The 16,508-nt window shown below is 41.4% G+C and overlaps 1 protein-coding gene and 1 long non-coding RNA gene across 2 annotated transcripts; one reads left to right on the top strand and one right to left on the bottom strand.

Annotated features, from left to right (window-relative positions):
* Positions 1 to 3,464: 3,464 nt before the first annotated feature.
* On the bottom strand, positions 3,465 to 10,956 carry LOC149975454 (uncharacterized). The gene is made up of 2 exons (XM_021571159.3): positions 10,825 to 10,956; positions 3,465 to 7,961 (listed from the first exon to the last, which is right to left on the bottom strand). Exons 1-2 carry the CDS (start codon positions 10,903 to 10,905, stop codon positions 6,246 to 6,248), a joined length of 1,797 nt encoding a protein of 598 aa, XP_021426834.2. The 5' UTR covers positions 10,906 to 10,956; the 3' UTR covers positions 3,465 to 6,245.
* Positions 9,424 to 11,755, top strand: LOC149975455 (uncharacterized). Its single transcript, XR_016488357.1, has 2 exons — positions 9,424 to 11,401; positions 11,489 to 11,755. It is a non-coding gene; the product is annotated as an uncharacterized LOC149975455 (long non-coding RNA).
* Positions 11,756 to 16,508: the final 4,753 nt, after the last annotated feature.

The raw sequence follows: 16,508 nt of genomic DNA on the forward strand, positions 1-16,508 counted from the left end.
TCTCACATCAGAACGTGTTACGGTTAAAAAAGAACAAGAAAATGCAGCAAGCCTAACTACCGACTGAGAACGAAGTGTCGTAAAATGCTTGCATACGTTTCACTTTACGTCTGAATGCAGAGTATTGATTTTCTAAAACCAGAGATGAAACATCGCGAGATTTCCGGGAAAGCTTGCGAAGCAAACGAAGCTGACAAGGCCGGGGTTTGTTGGGTTTAGAGAAGTCAATGAGAGACAGTGTTGATTTTAGCTTGTACATTTTGGTGGGGCAAACCCCCCCAACATGTTTTTGATGCATGCCACCAAAGCCACTACACAACACCAAGCAATACATTCATTGCATTATAACGGTGACAAAAGGTGCCCACAAACTGTTAGGGCCTACATAAATCTGTCCCAACAGCAGAGCTTTCTTTTCAGCACCATGGAGTGAATCATTACCACCACAACACCTGTCTATCAGCGAAACAGTTCATTCAGCCTAATTTGCTGCCTTGTTAAAAAACATTGCCGATAGAATTTGTTCTTAACTGACTTTTTAAATAATTGTAAAAAAAAATATATATATATACACACACACAGTGGGGCAAAAAAGTATTTAGTCAGCCACCAATTGTGCAAGTTCTCCCACTTAAAAATATGAGAGAGGCCTGTAATTTTCATCATAGGTACACTTCAACTATGACAGACAAAATGAGGGAAAAAAAATCCAGAAAATCACATTGTAGGATTTTTAATGAATTTATTTGGAAATGGAGGAAAATAAGTATTTGGTCAATAACAAAAGTTTATCTCAATACGTTGTTATATACCCTTTGTTGGCAATGACAGAGGTCAAACATTTTCTGTAAGTCTTCACAAGGTTTTCACACACTGTTGCTGGTATTTTGGTCCATTCCTCCATGCAGATCTCCTCTAGAGCAGTGATGTTTTGGGGCTGTTGCTGGGCAACACAGACTTTCAACTCCCTCCAAAGATTTTCTATGGGGTTGAGATCTGGAGACTGGCTAGGCCACTCCAGGACCTTGAAATGCTTCTTACGAAGCCACTCCTTCGTTGCCCGGGCAGTGTGTTTGGGATCATTGTCATGCTGAAAGACCCAGCCACGTTTCATCTTCAATGCCCTTGCTGATGGAAGGAGGTTTTCACTCAAAATCTCACGATACATGGCCCCATTCATTCTTACACGGATCAGTCGTCCTGGTCCCTTTGCAGAAATTCAGCCCCAAAGCATGATGTTTCCACCCCCATGCTTCACAGTAGGTATGGTGTTCTTTGTCCTCCAAACACGACGAGTTGAGTTTTACCAAAAAGTTATATTTTGGTTTCATCTGACCATATGACATTCTCCCAATCTTCTTCTGGATCATCCAAATGCTCTCTAGCAAACTTCAGACAGGCCTGGACATGTACTGGCTTAAGCAGGGGGACACGTCTGGCACTGCAGGATTTGAGTCCCTGGCGGCGTAGTGTGTAACTGATGGTAGGCTTTGTTACTTTGGTCCAGCTCTCTGCAGGTCATTCACTAGGTCCCCCTGTGTGGTTCTGGGATTTTGCTCACCGTTCTTGTGATCATTTTGACCCCACGGGGTGAGATCTTGCGTGGAGCCCCAGATCGAGGGAGATTATCAGTGGTCTTGTATGTCTTCCATTTCCTAATAATTGCTCCCACAGTTTATTTCTTCAAACCAAGCTGCTTACCTATTGCAGATTCAGTCTTCCCAGCCTGGTGCAGGTCTACAATTTTGTTTCTGGTGTCCTTTGACAGCTCTTTGGTCTTGGCCATAGTGGAGTGTGACTGTTTGAGGTTGCGGACAGGTGTCTTTTATACTGATAACAAGTTCAAACAGGTGCCATTAATACAGGTAACGAGTGGAGGAAGAAGAAGTTACAGGTCTGTGAGAGCCAGAAATCTTGCTTGTTTGTAGGTGACCAAATATTTATTTTCCACCATAATTTGCAAATAAATTCATTAAAAATCCTACAATGTGATTTTCTGGATTTTTTTTTCTCATTTTGTCCGTCATAGTTGAAGTGTACCTATGATGAAAATTACAGGCCTCTATCATATTTTTAAGTGGGAGAACTTGCACAATTGGTGGCTGACTAAATACTTTTTTGCCCCACTGTGTGTGTGAGTCTCTGTGTGTGTGTGTGTGTGTGTGTGTGTGTGTGTATATATATATATGGCTGACTTGCGTAGAAGGATCTGACCCTTTTTTGACATTTTCGCCTAAAATGACTTATCCCAAATCTAACTGCCTGTAGCTCAGGACCTGAAGCAAGGATATGGATATTCTTGATACCATTTGAAAGGAAACACGTTGAACTTTGTGGAAATGTGAAATTAATGTAGGAGAATAACACATTAGATCTCATAAAAGATAAAATATGTTTTTTTTTTGTATCATCATCTTTGAAACGCAAAAGAAAGGCCATAATGTATTATTACAACCCAGGCGCAATTAAGATTTTGGCCACTAGATGGCAGCAGTGCATGTGCAAAGTTTTAGGTTAATCCAATGAACCATTGCATAACTGTTCAAAATGTTGTCGCAAGACTGCCAAAATGTGCCTAATTGGTTTATTAACACATTTTCAAGTTCATAATTGTGCACTCTCCTCAAACAATAGCATGATATTATTCTACTGTAATAGCTACTGTAAATTAGACAGTGCCGTTAGATTAACAAGAATTTAAGCTTTCTGCCTATATCAGATATATCTATAACCTGGGAAATGTTCATGTTACTTACAACCTCATGCTAATCACATTAACCTACGTTAGCTTAACCGTCCCGTGGGGTGGACACCGTTCCTGTAGAGGTTATTAAACAAATGTGGTTTCTACTGACAATTGAGATGTAGAAAGTATGGCATAAGGGAACGATGAGCGGATAAGAGGCAATCCGTAATTTCGATTAAGAAATTTCTGAGCAAGCTAGGAAGGATGTAGTCAATATAAATTGCCACTGCAATTCATTGAATCAATGGTCTTTCTACACATGACCTTTCTCCCCCCACTGATTCCTTCTACTGGCTTGCGGAAGGAAGGCACCTCTTCTAGTGAAAAGGGTTGCACATCCTCTATGAAGTCAAATACAAGATGATTAAGCCGGCTTCGTGAGGTGTGTGATCCTCCTGGTTGTAGTTTTGCTTGTTTCAATGGTGTACAAGATGTCCCTTTTTGGCCATCTGTAGATGGCTGTGCATCTCTGCACTTTTTCATGTCGTCTGGCTGACTTTCTGATCAGGGTCTTCCATTGATTGTTACGCATCCTCTGAAAAATGTAATTACTTAACTATAACACCACAGTATAAGTAAAATAACAGCGGAGTGAGCCCCTTGTTATTGTTTTAATTAAGGATTGTAGCTACATATGTTTCACTTTCTATAGCCTGCCCCTATCTGATAAACACAGAGCTGGAACACACACCCACTCACACATGGACAAGGCTGTGGATACAAGGATGTCAATGGTGGTTTATATTGTTTGTCTAGAAATACTCAAATATAAAAATAAAAACAATGGACTGATACAGTATTATATTTTGAGTTATGATTGCATAATACAGGCATTTATTTGGGTTGAAAAAACAATTGAACAGCAGGAAACCCGCAGTGTGGCTTTATTTATATGGGCAGTGGCGATTTTAGCATGTAAATCTTGGTGTGACCCCCAACAAATTTTTATTTTATTTTTTTAAAGTGGGATGCATGCCAGCTAAGCCACTACACAACATTAAACAATACATGAATTGCACTATACCACTGCTACACCTGGCTATCAGCAGAGCCTTGTCTGGCAGGGAAAGATATCATTCAGTCTCATTTACTGCCTTTAAAAAAAACATAGGTGATATGGCTGACTTGCTTTAACAAATGTGGTTTCTACTGACAATTGCGATGTAGAAACTATGGCATAAGGGGAAGACAAGCGGATAAGAGGCAATCCGTCATTTCGATTAAGACGTTAATGAGCGAGCTAAGACGGACGTTGTTAATGTAACTATTTGTTAAGCACTTCAGAACATGGGCCGTTCTTACATTGTTCTGCCTGTACATCAAGTCAGAACCGTAGGATAAATAAAGGGGGTATATAAGCAGACAATGAAAGCTCTTACAATATTCAATGATTACATTTCGCAAAAATAGGTTATAGGTTACATGTGCATCACCAAATCAGAACACTAGGCGAAATTAAGATGTGAAAACAGACCAAATTATTATGCTGAGGCACATGGGCTACTAACAGCTTACCTCAAAACATACACTTAGTATTACTTTATTAGCTACAGTATACATATCGCCCTGGCCTATTACATTATTTATGCAGCAGAGGGCTCCCGAATGGCGCAGCAGTCTAAGGCACTGCATCTCAGGGCAAGAGGCATCATTACAGACCCTGGTTCGATTCCAGGCTGTATCACAACCGGCCGTGATTGGGAATCCCATAGGGCGGAATAGCCTTCAGGCCACCTTGAAGCAGGACTCGCTGGTCACCATCAATTTTGAGGGAGATGTGATCATTGTGTTTGTTTTGATTAATCTTGTTGTATTTGTTGTATTGTGTTGATGTTGTTATTTTGCTTTATGTTGTACTGAATTGTGTGTTCATGTTCACAGGGCTCCCTTGAGAATGAGACCCTGGTCTCAATGGTGACCCCCCTGTCTCATTGGAATGGTCCCACCTGATCTCACCTGACTCAATCATTGAATCAACAGTCAACTCAGTTTTCTTGTCAATATAATAGATCATCTTTGATATGGATTGCCTGGCTACCCAAATGCCTCAATAATGTATATCTGCAGTCTACGGTTATTACATGCCGCACCCACAACAAATCATTTACTACAAACCGCACCCATTGCCATTGCTAGCAGTGTCTCTGGCCCACACTCCAGCACAGTAGGTGGCGGGAATGCACCAACGAGAGCATGGTTGCATCACCACCTGGTATGGCAACTGCTCGGCCTCCGACGGCAAGGTGCTCTAGAGGGTAGTGCGTACGGCCCAGTAAATCTCTGGGGCCAAGCTTCCTGCCATCCAGGACCTCTATACCAGGTGGTGTCAGAGAAAGCCCTAGAAATTGCCCAAGACTCCAGCCACCCTAGTCATAGACTGTTCTCTCTGGTGTGATGTCTGCGGGGCACAATTCAGACAAGCCAATCATGTCAAAACCCACATGCAAGTGCACACAGGAGTCAGGACATAGGGAAAGGGGAATACCTAGTCAGTTGTACAACTGAATGCATTCAACTGAAATGTGACTTCCGCATTTAACCCAACCCCTCTGAATTAGAGCAGTGCGGAGGGCTGCTTTAAATCGACATCCATGTCTTCGTCGCCCCTGGGAACAGTGGGTTAACTGCTTTGCTCAGGGGCAGAACGACAGATTTTTACCTTGTCCGCTCGGGATTCGATCCAGCAACCTTTCGGGTTACTGGCCCAACGCCCCTACCCGCCAGGCCTTATGGGATGCTTTGTGCATTGGAGGATTAACAAATACAAATTTGCCGGGTGGAAACTACGAGGGTGATAAAATAAAAATGTATATAAAGAGTTAACTTTTGATACAAAATATTCAAATAATTGTTTGACAAAGTTGACAAAAAAAAACTACAATAAAGACTGATGCTATGACAATATTGTATGTTTGTTTTACTGTTGTAGTCCTTTCTTATTGAGCGTCTGTGGGAGATTCTCAATTGGTTTTGCAAACTCTCCTCGCCTCCTTTTGAAAAAGATCAAAAGTAATCAGTGAAAGGAAACGTGAAAACAAACCGTAGCATGTATGAAATTACTCTCCTACTCCACTTGCACGTCATCAAGCAAATGATGCTTACATAGGAGGAATCCCAAAATGTGTAAAGTGGTAAAAACAAGTTTAGCTGGTTGTTCCAGACATTTTATAGATAAAAGATTTGTTTTGTGATCGGGAGCCTGTAGGATACACAGGTGGAGAATGTCAATCGAGTACTCCTCGTGTTCCCTCTCCTCTCTTCTCAAACCCATTGGATGAGAAAGCCAGAGGTCCCTCCCATATGACCTTCTCCTCCAATGGGTTTTGAGAAGGAGGAGAGGGGATGCGAGTATGCAATTGAGATTCTTCCCTGATGTTCCTCTGACAAAGGAGGCAATCTCCTACATATGGCGACCACTCATCGGTTTCCAGTTCACGAGGAGGGCGGAGTCAGCGACTTTTTCCCAAATTAGGGGGCCATCCACACTGTTGTATAGAGGTCAAGTCTCCTCTCCAGAGTGTTGCCTCTTCTGGTGCCGTTTTCGGTCTCCAATTTGGGAGAAGCTTTGTCCACAGTCTGAGCACTGGTATGGTTTCTCTCCAGTGTGAATTCTCATGTGTACTGTAAGGAAGTTCTTTTGGAAGAAACGTTTTTCACAGCAGAAGCACTGGAAAGGTCGCTCTTTATTATGCACCCTTCTCACATGAGTCATCACATCACGTGAACGGGAGAAGGACTTTCCACATTCAGAGCAAGGATAGGCAGCTCTTTCTCCAGAGTGTTTTAACTTGTGCACTTGCTTGTGACTCTTTAATGTCCATTCACGTGCAAAACGCTTCCCGCATTCAGTGCAGTGGTACGGTTTCTCTCCGGTGTGTGTTCGCTGGTGCTCTTCCAACCGTCGTAAAGTTGTAAAACCATCCCCGCAGTCAGTGCAGAGGAATGGCTTTTTTCCACTTGCAGTGTGTATTCTTGTGTGTCTTTCAAACTTTGTCTTGTTTAAGAAACACTTTCCACAGTCCGAGCAGTGGAGTGCCAGGTCTACAGAATGTACTGGAAGGTGTGATCTTAGTTTTGCCATGTCAGGAAATCTTTTATCACACCTTGAACAGCGGTAATGTTTATGTTTCTTTTCCTTGTGCGTTAGTTGATGTTTTTTAAGTCTCTCACGTCCCGCAAAACTTTTGTCGCAATTAGAGCAGTGGTACGGCTTTTCATCTGTATGCGTTTCTTGCTGATGTCTTCTAAGACTATGCCTTCGTGTAAAGCTCTTTCCACAGTCGGAGCAGTAGTGATGCCTTTCCTGTGGTGAGATCTTCTCTGTATGTTTTAGCTGGTGATTTTTCAACACCCATAACTGTTTGAATTGCTTCCCACAGTCAGGGCAAAGGTATGGCCTTTCTTGACTATGTACTTCCATGTGTATTTTTAGTTCTCCCGGTTCAGAAAAGCTTTTATCACAGTAAAGACAATCACCCCCTTTCTTATGTGTCCTCTGGTGCCTTTTCAGATTATCAGAGCGGGTAAAACCTTTCCCACAATCAGGGCAGAACATTTCTTTCACTCCTGTATGTGTTTGATGGTGTCTTATAAGATCCCTTACTTTTTGAAAGTTCTGACCGCAGTAGGCGCAGTAGTGAGGCTTTTCTCCTCCAGGTCTGAAATCCTCAATGAAGTCATCAGTGTCTAGAGGCTCCTCTTCATTCTCCTGCGTTGTTTGGGGTTGTTGTGGTCTTTCTGAGTTTTGATTCTTCTCTGATTGGCACTGGACATTGGCTGGGCATTGCTGTTTGCTATGTGAAAGCACACCCTCTACATTTGCAGCATTGCTGGTAGCTTTGAAGGTATTCTCCGGCAGGTCCTGTTGCTTTTGACGAATGCATGTGACAGCTTCATCCAGTGTAATTTCTGGGTCCATTTGTAATTGCTCAGACAGTCTTCTGTCACGTAAGCCCATGACAAGCCTGTTTCTTATTTCCTCACTGAGTAGAGCTCCATAACCACAATGTTCTGACAAACAATGAAGCGCAGAGATAAAATCATCAGCAGTCTCTCCTGCTTCTTGTTGTCTTTGGTTGAATTTTGTTCGTTCTAATATTACATTCCTCCTAACTGCCAAATGTCCATCTTGCTGCTCATTATTAGAACTGTGGAAGTGTTCCCCCTCGATCAGGTTGTCATCTTGCAGGTCTTCTGAGGTGTCCATCTCCTCTGCCTGGAAATACATTTAAAATGGCATAATTACTAGTAGGCCTATTGTCTCTGTTCTCTCAAATAACATAATTTGTAATAGATAACATAGCCTACGTTTTATTATGATTAAAGTCCAAATTAGAATAGATAGCATATACAATAAATAGCCAAACAAATAAATTAAGTCTATACATTTTTACAGTAGTAGGTAGTTCTAATTTGAATACCTAGCAGTACCAATATGATAATGAGGATTTGTTTGTCGGCCTAGAGATCCCCATGATATAGCATATTGATTGCTATATCATATTGAAGCCCCATGTGCACTAGCATGTTAATTTCACAGGAGCACATTGAATTTGGTGTCAAATGAAAGCTAAGAGTCTATATTTGTTTTAAATTAAGGCACAGAATGACCCAAAAATTATAACAGAATGACTGCAACTGAACTGGCTGCGATGGGAATTCATAGTAGTCACAAACCACAGTTAGGTCACCTGCTACTGTCCTCCCATCCATTGGAATACTGTTTTTCATTCGCTTTCTGCCACATGGTGCAAATGTGAAAACCGTCTGGACAAACCCGCCCTCTCTTTCCCAGTCTCTTCTCTCTCTCTCTCTCTCTCTCCAGCTAATGTCACCTCTCCTGTCTCTTACTGACACCATACTCTTTCCATTTCCTGTAACCAGCCCTCTCGCCCACTGAGGAACGACCGACACTGTACTGTATGTTCATGATGTACTGAAGTGTACTCTACTGTGCTGTACAGTGATGTCCAAACTTGTGAAACAGGCGTCTGTGATTGGTACATATTAGGTTAGGTCCGGACAAACCAAATGTGGTCTTGTTTGGGGACCTCATTAGAATAACAGCCAGTCTGTAGAAGAGGCATAATACCCAAACATGCAAAGGAAGAAATGACATTTTTCTACTTTTGTGTCTATTCAGGATGCATCATCATGAAGAGAATGACATTCATAATTATGGATTTCTGTATAGTACAGATCAGGGACCCATGACGTCATTCTGTTACCAGCATTATGTTACCAGGTGTTAATTACTTACTGTAATTCAATAAGCAAAATAAAATAAATTAAACTCGAGGCCTAATATCATAGCCAACAACCAATTCTTTCTGCAGAAATCTTTTGTTCTTAATTCGGAGAAGATATTTGAGAGTTTTTGGAAAAAGTACTATTTTACCGTCATTCTGTTTTGAAACTTTACATCTGCACTGTCTTTGAGTAAATGTGTTTTGTGGAAATTGTTAAAAGTAATCATTTTGCTGTGCATGGAGTTGTATGGTTTGTTTAACTTTGCAATCAATGGCGTTTGTTTGGCATACTTTTAAGGCTGAGGCTTTTTCGGGATCTTTAGTGTGAAAAGAAAAAGATCCGGAGCTTCCAGAAGCTTCTGCGCATGTGCAGATCACATTCTGCGCACACTGGCAGACTTACCATCAGGCAGAAGAGGCAATTTCCCCAGGTCTCATGTCATCAAGGGGCCTCATGAGCTGGACATAAGCTAGAGATACCTTTTTTTTTTACCCCTTTTTCGTGGTATCCAATTGTTTTAGTAGCTACTATCTTGTCTCATCGCTACAACTCCCGTACGGTCTCGGGAGAGACGAAGGTTGAAAGTCATGCGTCCTCCGATACACAACCCAACCAAGCCGCACTGCTTCTTTACACAGCGCGCCGCACCAATGTGTCGGAGGAAACACCGTGCACCTGGCAACCTTGGTTAGCGCGCACTGCCTGTCAGCCTTCCGCAACTGTGGTGGAAGGTGGCCGAAAATACCTGACAAACTCGTCCGACCAAGAGACATTCTGAAAAATCGGTATTTTCACGAATGCTTGAATGGAAGAGAATAGGGCATTTCCATGTAAAAAAGGTATACAGGCAATTCCAATGTAATTGTATTTTTTCCTGAGTTTTCTTATATCTCTCAGAAAAAGGCAGACACCAAAACATACTTCATTTTGATTACATGTTTTTACATGTATGAATCTGTTATTCAATGCATTTCTATGGTCTAGTAGCAGTAAGGACAAAATCAATGTTTTGTCAAATACTTTTTTTTGTTTATACCTACTGGGGTCCTAAAATTCTAAATCAAATAGCTAAATGATCCTTGGTATGACCATCGTAAAACAATTCCATAGGTTATCTTATTAGAAATCCAGCCCTGGGACCTTAGACTCAAGGGGAATACAATAAGCATTTCTTTAGACTGGCCTCTGACTGGGGCCTCCAAATCAGTAAATCCGCTCGTCTGCGCATGTGTATTATTCTCCTTCACCCATAGAGAACAGGCTACTCAAGCGAATGGTATTCCTTTAATAAAAGTTAGATCAAAGTCCAATCAATGTCTGCAAGATCACATTATAAATCAGGAATTCTGCATAACAGAACCAAATAGCATAGTGTAATGTTAATGTAAGACCAGTAACATTATTCTGTCCTATTATAGTCGTTCGGTAGAATACTGTGATCATTATGTAATCTTGCAGACGTTCAGCTTTGATCGAACGTTATTAAACAAGCACCATTCGCCTGAGTAGCCTGTTATCTGTGCATAGAAAATATACACCTGCGTAGAAAGTGATACAACATGCGCAGAAGCTTCGGATCTGTAATTTTCCGGACTAAAGGGACTAGTCAAATGAACATCAAAAGTATAATTTTCGTCATTTTAGCTAACCCTAACCTGTTACGTTAATGATCCTAACCTACCTACTGCGAAAAGTCAAATCTGACGTTCATTTTACAAAAGTTGGATTCCTTCTAGCCATTACCGGACTAAAGATCCCGAAAAAAAAGTCTGATCCAGCAACTCTGTTCTTTCAAAGTGAAAATCGGAGTCTCAGAGCCATTATGATACCTTTGAATTAGCCGGCTCCTCTTCGTCTCCGTTCTCCGGAATGGTTTCGGGCAGTCCTGCCTCCTTCTGAAGTTCCGCCATTTTCTCTGTGTGTTTTGTATCCCACCAGTAAAACCAACGAAGTATTTTGTGCTATTCTATACACAACAGGTTTGTCTTATTTTGCTGCTAGCAATTTAAGCTTTTCGCTACATTTGATTAGTGATGTTGCGTTTGATATCGAGCTCCGAGGCATGCATCGAAATCGCTAAGCAGTTTCTTATTTTTCTTCGGTGGGGTTTAACGGCGGTTGGCTTCCAATATGTTGCATTATCGCCACCAACTGGACTATAGTATAAATCCATTATACTTTGTGATACAAAATCGGGGTGGGGTAAACCATTCCAACTAACCCTACACTCGTTAAAAACCCACTAATCCATTCCACTACTTTAACCCTATCGGCTCCTGTACCATGCCAACGGCCTGGGAAGACCAGACACTACTGCTCAACACACCCTGTAACTCTTCTGAAGTCAAATCTCATACACCCAAGTACTTCTCTGCAGCTGCCACCACAACATCTATTTTCTGTGAGGTACAGTTGATCAATGATAAGCATTGCTAAGAAGCCAACCTTACTGAAGCATGTCACTCATTGACCTATCCCTCTGTGCTGGCACAGGTCTACTACTCAAGATCCCCACCCTCAGGGCCAGACACTCATGCAATCGGTAGATTGCTGAGGGAAGAATTTTCTGAGCTGAACTGACCAAGACACATCTCCAACAACACACAAAACCTCACACAATTCTGCCCCAAAACAATAACAATTGATCTCAACCAGTGGCATATGTGCTTTTTACACAACAAAAATATAAACGCAACTTGTAAAGTATTGGTTTCATGAATTGAAATAAAAGATCCCAAAAATGTTCCATTTGCACAAAAAGCATATTTCTCTTGAATTTTGTGCACAATTTTGTTTACATCCCTGTTAGTGAGCGTTTCTCTTTCGCCAAGATAATCCATCCACCTGACAGGTGTGGTATATCAAGAAGCTGATTAAACACCATGATCATTACACAGGTGCACCTTCTGCTGGTTATAAAAGGCTGTGCAGTTTTGTCACACAACACCACAAATGTCTCAAGTTTTGAGAGAGCCTGCAATTGGCATGCTGACTGCAGGAATGTCCACCAGAGCCGTTGCCAGATAATTTAATGTTAATTTCTCTACCATAATGTGCCTCCAAAGTCATTTTAGAGAATTTAGCAGTACTCCAACTGGCATCACAACTGCAGACCACGTGAATGGCGTCATGTGGGTGAGCGGTTTGATGATGTCAACATTGTGAACTGAGTGCCTCCCCTATGGTTACAACGAACACAATTGCATTTCCTCGATGGCAATTTGAATGCACAGAGATACTGTGACGAGATCCTGAGGCCCATTTTTTAAAAAGTTAGGGGAACTACTACTTCAAGGTCTCAGAGCAAGTGACGTCACCGATTGAAACGCTATTTAGCGCGCACCGCTAACTTGACTAGCCGTTTCACATCCGTTACATGAGCAACAGATGTATTTCTGTATTCCCAGTCATGTGAAAACCATAGATACATTGATTTCAATTGACTGAATTCCTTATATGAACTGTAACGCCGTAACATCTTGGAAATGGTTGTATGTTGCGTTTATATTTTTGAGCGCCCTGTGATAAGCATTGCCCACTTTGTCAAAGGCAGGTGAGCAAAATATTTCGCTTGTACATTTCCAGCGCAGCAACGCTCCTCTCCAGGGTGTTGTTGAAGCGATGAATCGCTACGTCGTTCCACCAAAGTTCCGTCAACAACAAAAAATCTAACATAAAGCATGTAGCAGATATAGCTAGGATAAAACATAAGCCATTCACAATAATTGAAGCAACATGTCAAGACAACTTTAGGCCATTACATCACTTTTTTTGTATCATTATCGGTTACCGCATGGCAGAGACATGAAAATGAGATAATGGACTTGAAAACGGGTGTTACACTCAAATGCGATGTGGTTTTACGAACTGTGACATTTTGCCAAGGTAGAGAGAGATGAGTGGCCGACACCAAAACGCGCCAGTGGACGCATAAAGTATGCCCTAATAATGATAGCCAAATTTGTCATGACACTTTTTGGTGTTTTGTGTAACAGAAGTCTCTTTCCATTCACCACTGTTCTGAGACAGTAGACAGTAGGTAGCCTATGAAGGAGCCCCTGGAAGTGATTGTTTGATAATCAGATGAAAACTTCTTGACTGGTTGTGTTTATGCAACAATAAAATGTAATATATTTTTGAAAATCTGTATTACTAGGCCCACGTAGATCATATTGAATTAATAAGGAATGTATATATGATATGATATGATATATGTGATTAGGACCATAAAACACGCTTGGTCCCGTACCGGGAAGAAATACATTCTTATTTCACCCCTGGATGTAGCATATGGTAGAAATAGTATGTGGCCTTTTCTGTAGCCTACTAAATTCTATAATACATTATTTCACCCCTGGATATAGCATATGGTAGAAATAGTAATGTGGACTTTTCTGTAGCCTTCTGTAGGCTTGAGATAAAATGTATGACCATATAATGAGACCGACACATTTTACATCATGCTGGTTTTTGATCAAATGACTTAACTTAAATGGCGCCCAATCAAATTAGTTTTTTTAAACAAACAATATATCCTAAAATCAAGACAGGACAAAATGGAATGGACAATTAGGATACCCACAACTGCTGTCCAGGAGTTTCAACCTGTGGGGGTGTAGCCTACTGTGTCAGCCCGCAATGGAATTTTATGGATTCCCATCAATGTGGTACGCCCACGTTTGCAAAACAAGCTGTTGCATTTGCTTTATTAGTCCTGATTCCTGTAGCTAATCAATTTGGCTATTTAAGCTCTGAATATCAGCAACACAATTTTATCAGGAGTTTTCCTGCACCGGACACTTCCGATCCCCAGCAACATGGGCTCCCTCACAGTTGACACGCAACTTTTTCCACCGAAACGACACAATCCTCTGTCTCATGCTCTACAGCACATTTCCAACATCTTCGAATCTACAACCATCTGACTGGTTTGGTAATGGGCGCGTTTGAGGCGAAGGCGAAAGTAGCCGACTCTAGCCGGAAGTCGACGAGGTACGTATGCACCGACAAGAAGTCGAAACACGACAATGGCAGACATGGCATTCGGCTTTGTTATTGCTGATGAAGTGGATGCTATTGAAATTCCACTTCTACACAAAACAGAACATGATTAACATGTTGCAAGGAATGAATATCGATCTAGCAACCTTTCAGTTACTGGCCCAACACTCTAACCACTAGGCTACCTGCTGCCCCTTGTTGTACCATCCTCATTATTATTTGTGATTGTGTAACATGGAATTATAACAGATGTGATTAAATGGAGCCCACAAAGATTCTTACTGTATGATAATTGATTGCATGCCTGCAGTGTATTTCTTTACTTCTCAACCTTTATGTCGCCTTTGTCAGTAAGCATGCAAATCACTTTCATTTGATTAAATGACATGAAGGCAGTGCTTGACTTGGACTGAAATAGGTTCCGGTACTCATTTTGGGTGCCAGTACTGTTTTATATTTAGTTGCAGGAGCTCCACAATACTTTTGAGCTAATGTTCTATAAGAGGAACAGGAGCTCAAGCAGTAGAACATTTGAGGTACCGGTACTCAGTTCCGGTGAGCTCCTGCCCAAGTCAAGCACTGCAGGAAGGACAAAACACTCACTTTAGACTGACTATACATGTACATCAGTACACAAGTTATTGGGTGAACAATATGCCAAGCAGTCAAATGCACTTGGTATTGACCCCACAACTTGTGTCTAGGGTACTTACTTATTAAGGGACTGTTTCCCAGACACAGATTAAGCCTTTAAAATTGCCCGTGTAGAAATCCCCTACAACAACCCATGTGTAGCCTGCAATATGTATTCAGTTTTCTTCACACTTAATAGACAATCAACAAATTTGAGTTTGTTTGTTAACAACAATATTACAGACAAGACAAATTGTAGGCTATAACATGGGACACAACATTACAGGAACATCTAGATAAATACATTAGCTATATTGTCGCAAGTAGGATATTTAATTTTTTATGTTAGAAATTTGGATCACATGTAGGCCTATTTTATTTATTTTATTTCACCTTTATTTAACCAGGTAGGCCAGTTGAGAACAAGTTCTCATTTACAACTGCGACCTGGCCAAGATAAAGCAAAGCAGCGCGATTAAAAAAAACAACACAGAGTTACACATGGAATTAACAGACGTACAGTCAATAACACAATAGAAAAATCTATATACAATGTGTGCAAATGAGGTAAGATTAGGGAGGTAAGGCAATAAATAGGCCGTAGTGGCGAAGTAATTACAATTTAGCATTAACACTGGAGTGATAGACGTGCAGATTATGATGTGCAAGTAAATATACTGAGGTGCAAAAGCGCAAAAATAAATAACAATATGGGGATGAGGGAGTTGTGTGGGCTATATTCAGATGGGCTGTGTACAGGTGCAGTGATCGGTAAACTGCTCTGACAGCTGATGCTTAAAGTTAGTGAGAGAGATATACGTCTCCAGCGTCAGTGATTTTTGCAATTCGTTCCAGTTGATGGGGTTCACCTTGGGGTCATGATAGGGGCTGCACCAAATGATTGATGTATTATAATAATTGATTATGCTTATGTTGTATTAATAGAAGGGGAAGGGCTATAAGACCCTCCCCCACTACAGGTATAGGGTCCTGGACCACAGATTAGCAATATATGCATTATAAGGTTTAATACTGTTCCACAGTTTTTTTCTAGGCTCTGCCTCTTATAAGAAATGGTCTGAGAGATGTGTGAGCTATTGCAGTCAGAATAGGGAGTGTGTGAGAAAGCGCCTCAAGGCTAAAAGAGATACATAGACACAGAACCCTGCAGGGGAGTAAATAGATAAGAGACAAGTCAGACACACCGCTGTAAACCACACAGGAATGGAAAATTACCGCTGAGCCCTTAGAAAACACTGTACTATTGTTTTCTCCTGCAAGTTTGTATAACTGTATATGCATGGGCTTGGTCTCATGAGTAGAAGGTGTTGACGTAGGCAGTTGCATCACTAGGGGTTGACTGCAAGCATATTAAAGCAACTTTGACCTTTTTTATTTTGCAGAACTTACTCTGAAACATGCGTGCTGTGTTTCCGTTGTCAACTTCTGTCTGCAATTGCATTAATAAAGGTTTGATTGATTTACTTAAAGAAGATATTGTCTGATCGCTAATTTTACCAATAAGCCAATGATTGACAAGGAACAAGGAACCTACCCCAACACAGTCATTGGCAGCAAAGAACTGGAAGGAAAGGCGGCCAAAGGAAATGTTGGCTTTGGGGATGACCAGTGAAATATACCTACTGGAGCACGTGCTACGGGTGGGTGTTGCTATGGTGACCAGTGAGCTGAGATAAGGTGGGCCTTTACCTAGCAAAGACTCATAGATGACCTGGAGCCAGTGGGTTTGGCGACTAATGTGTAGCGAGGGCCAGCCAATGAGAGCATACAGGTTGCAGTGGTGGGTAGTATATGGGGCTTTGGTGACAAAACGGATGGCACTGTGATAGACTACATCCAATTTGCTGAGTAGTGTTGG

Source organism: Oncorhynchus mykiss, chromosome 18, assembly GCF_057628025.1.
Source record: "Oncorhynchus mykiss isolate SJ-2025 chromosome 18, ASM5762802v1, whole genome shotgun sequence".
Lineage (NCBI taxonomy): Eukaryota > Metazoa > Chordata > Actinopteri > Salmoniformes > Salmonidae > Oncorhynchus > Oncorhynchus mykiss.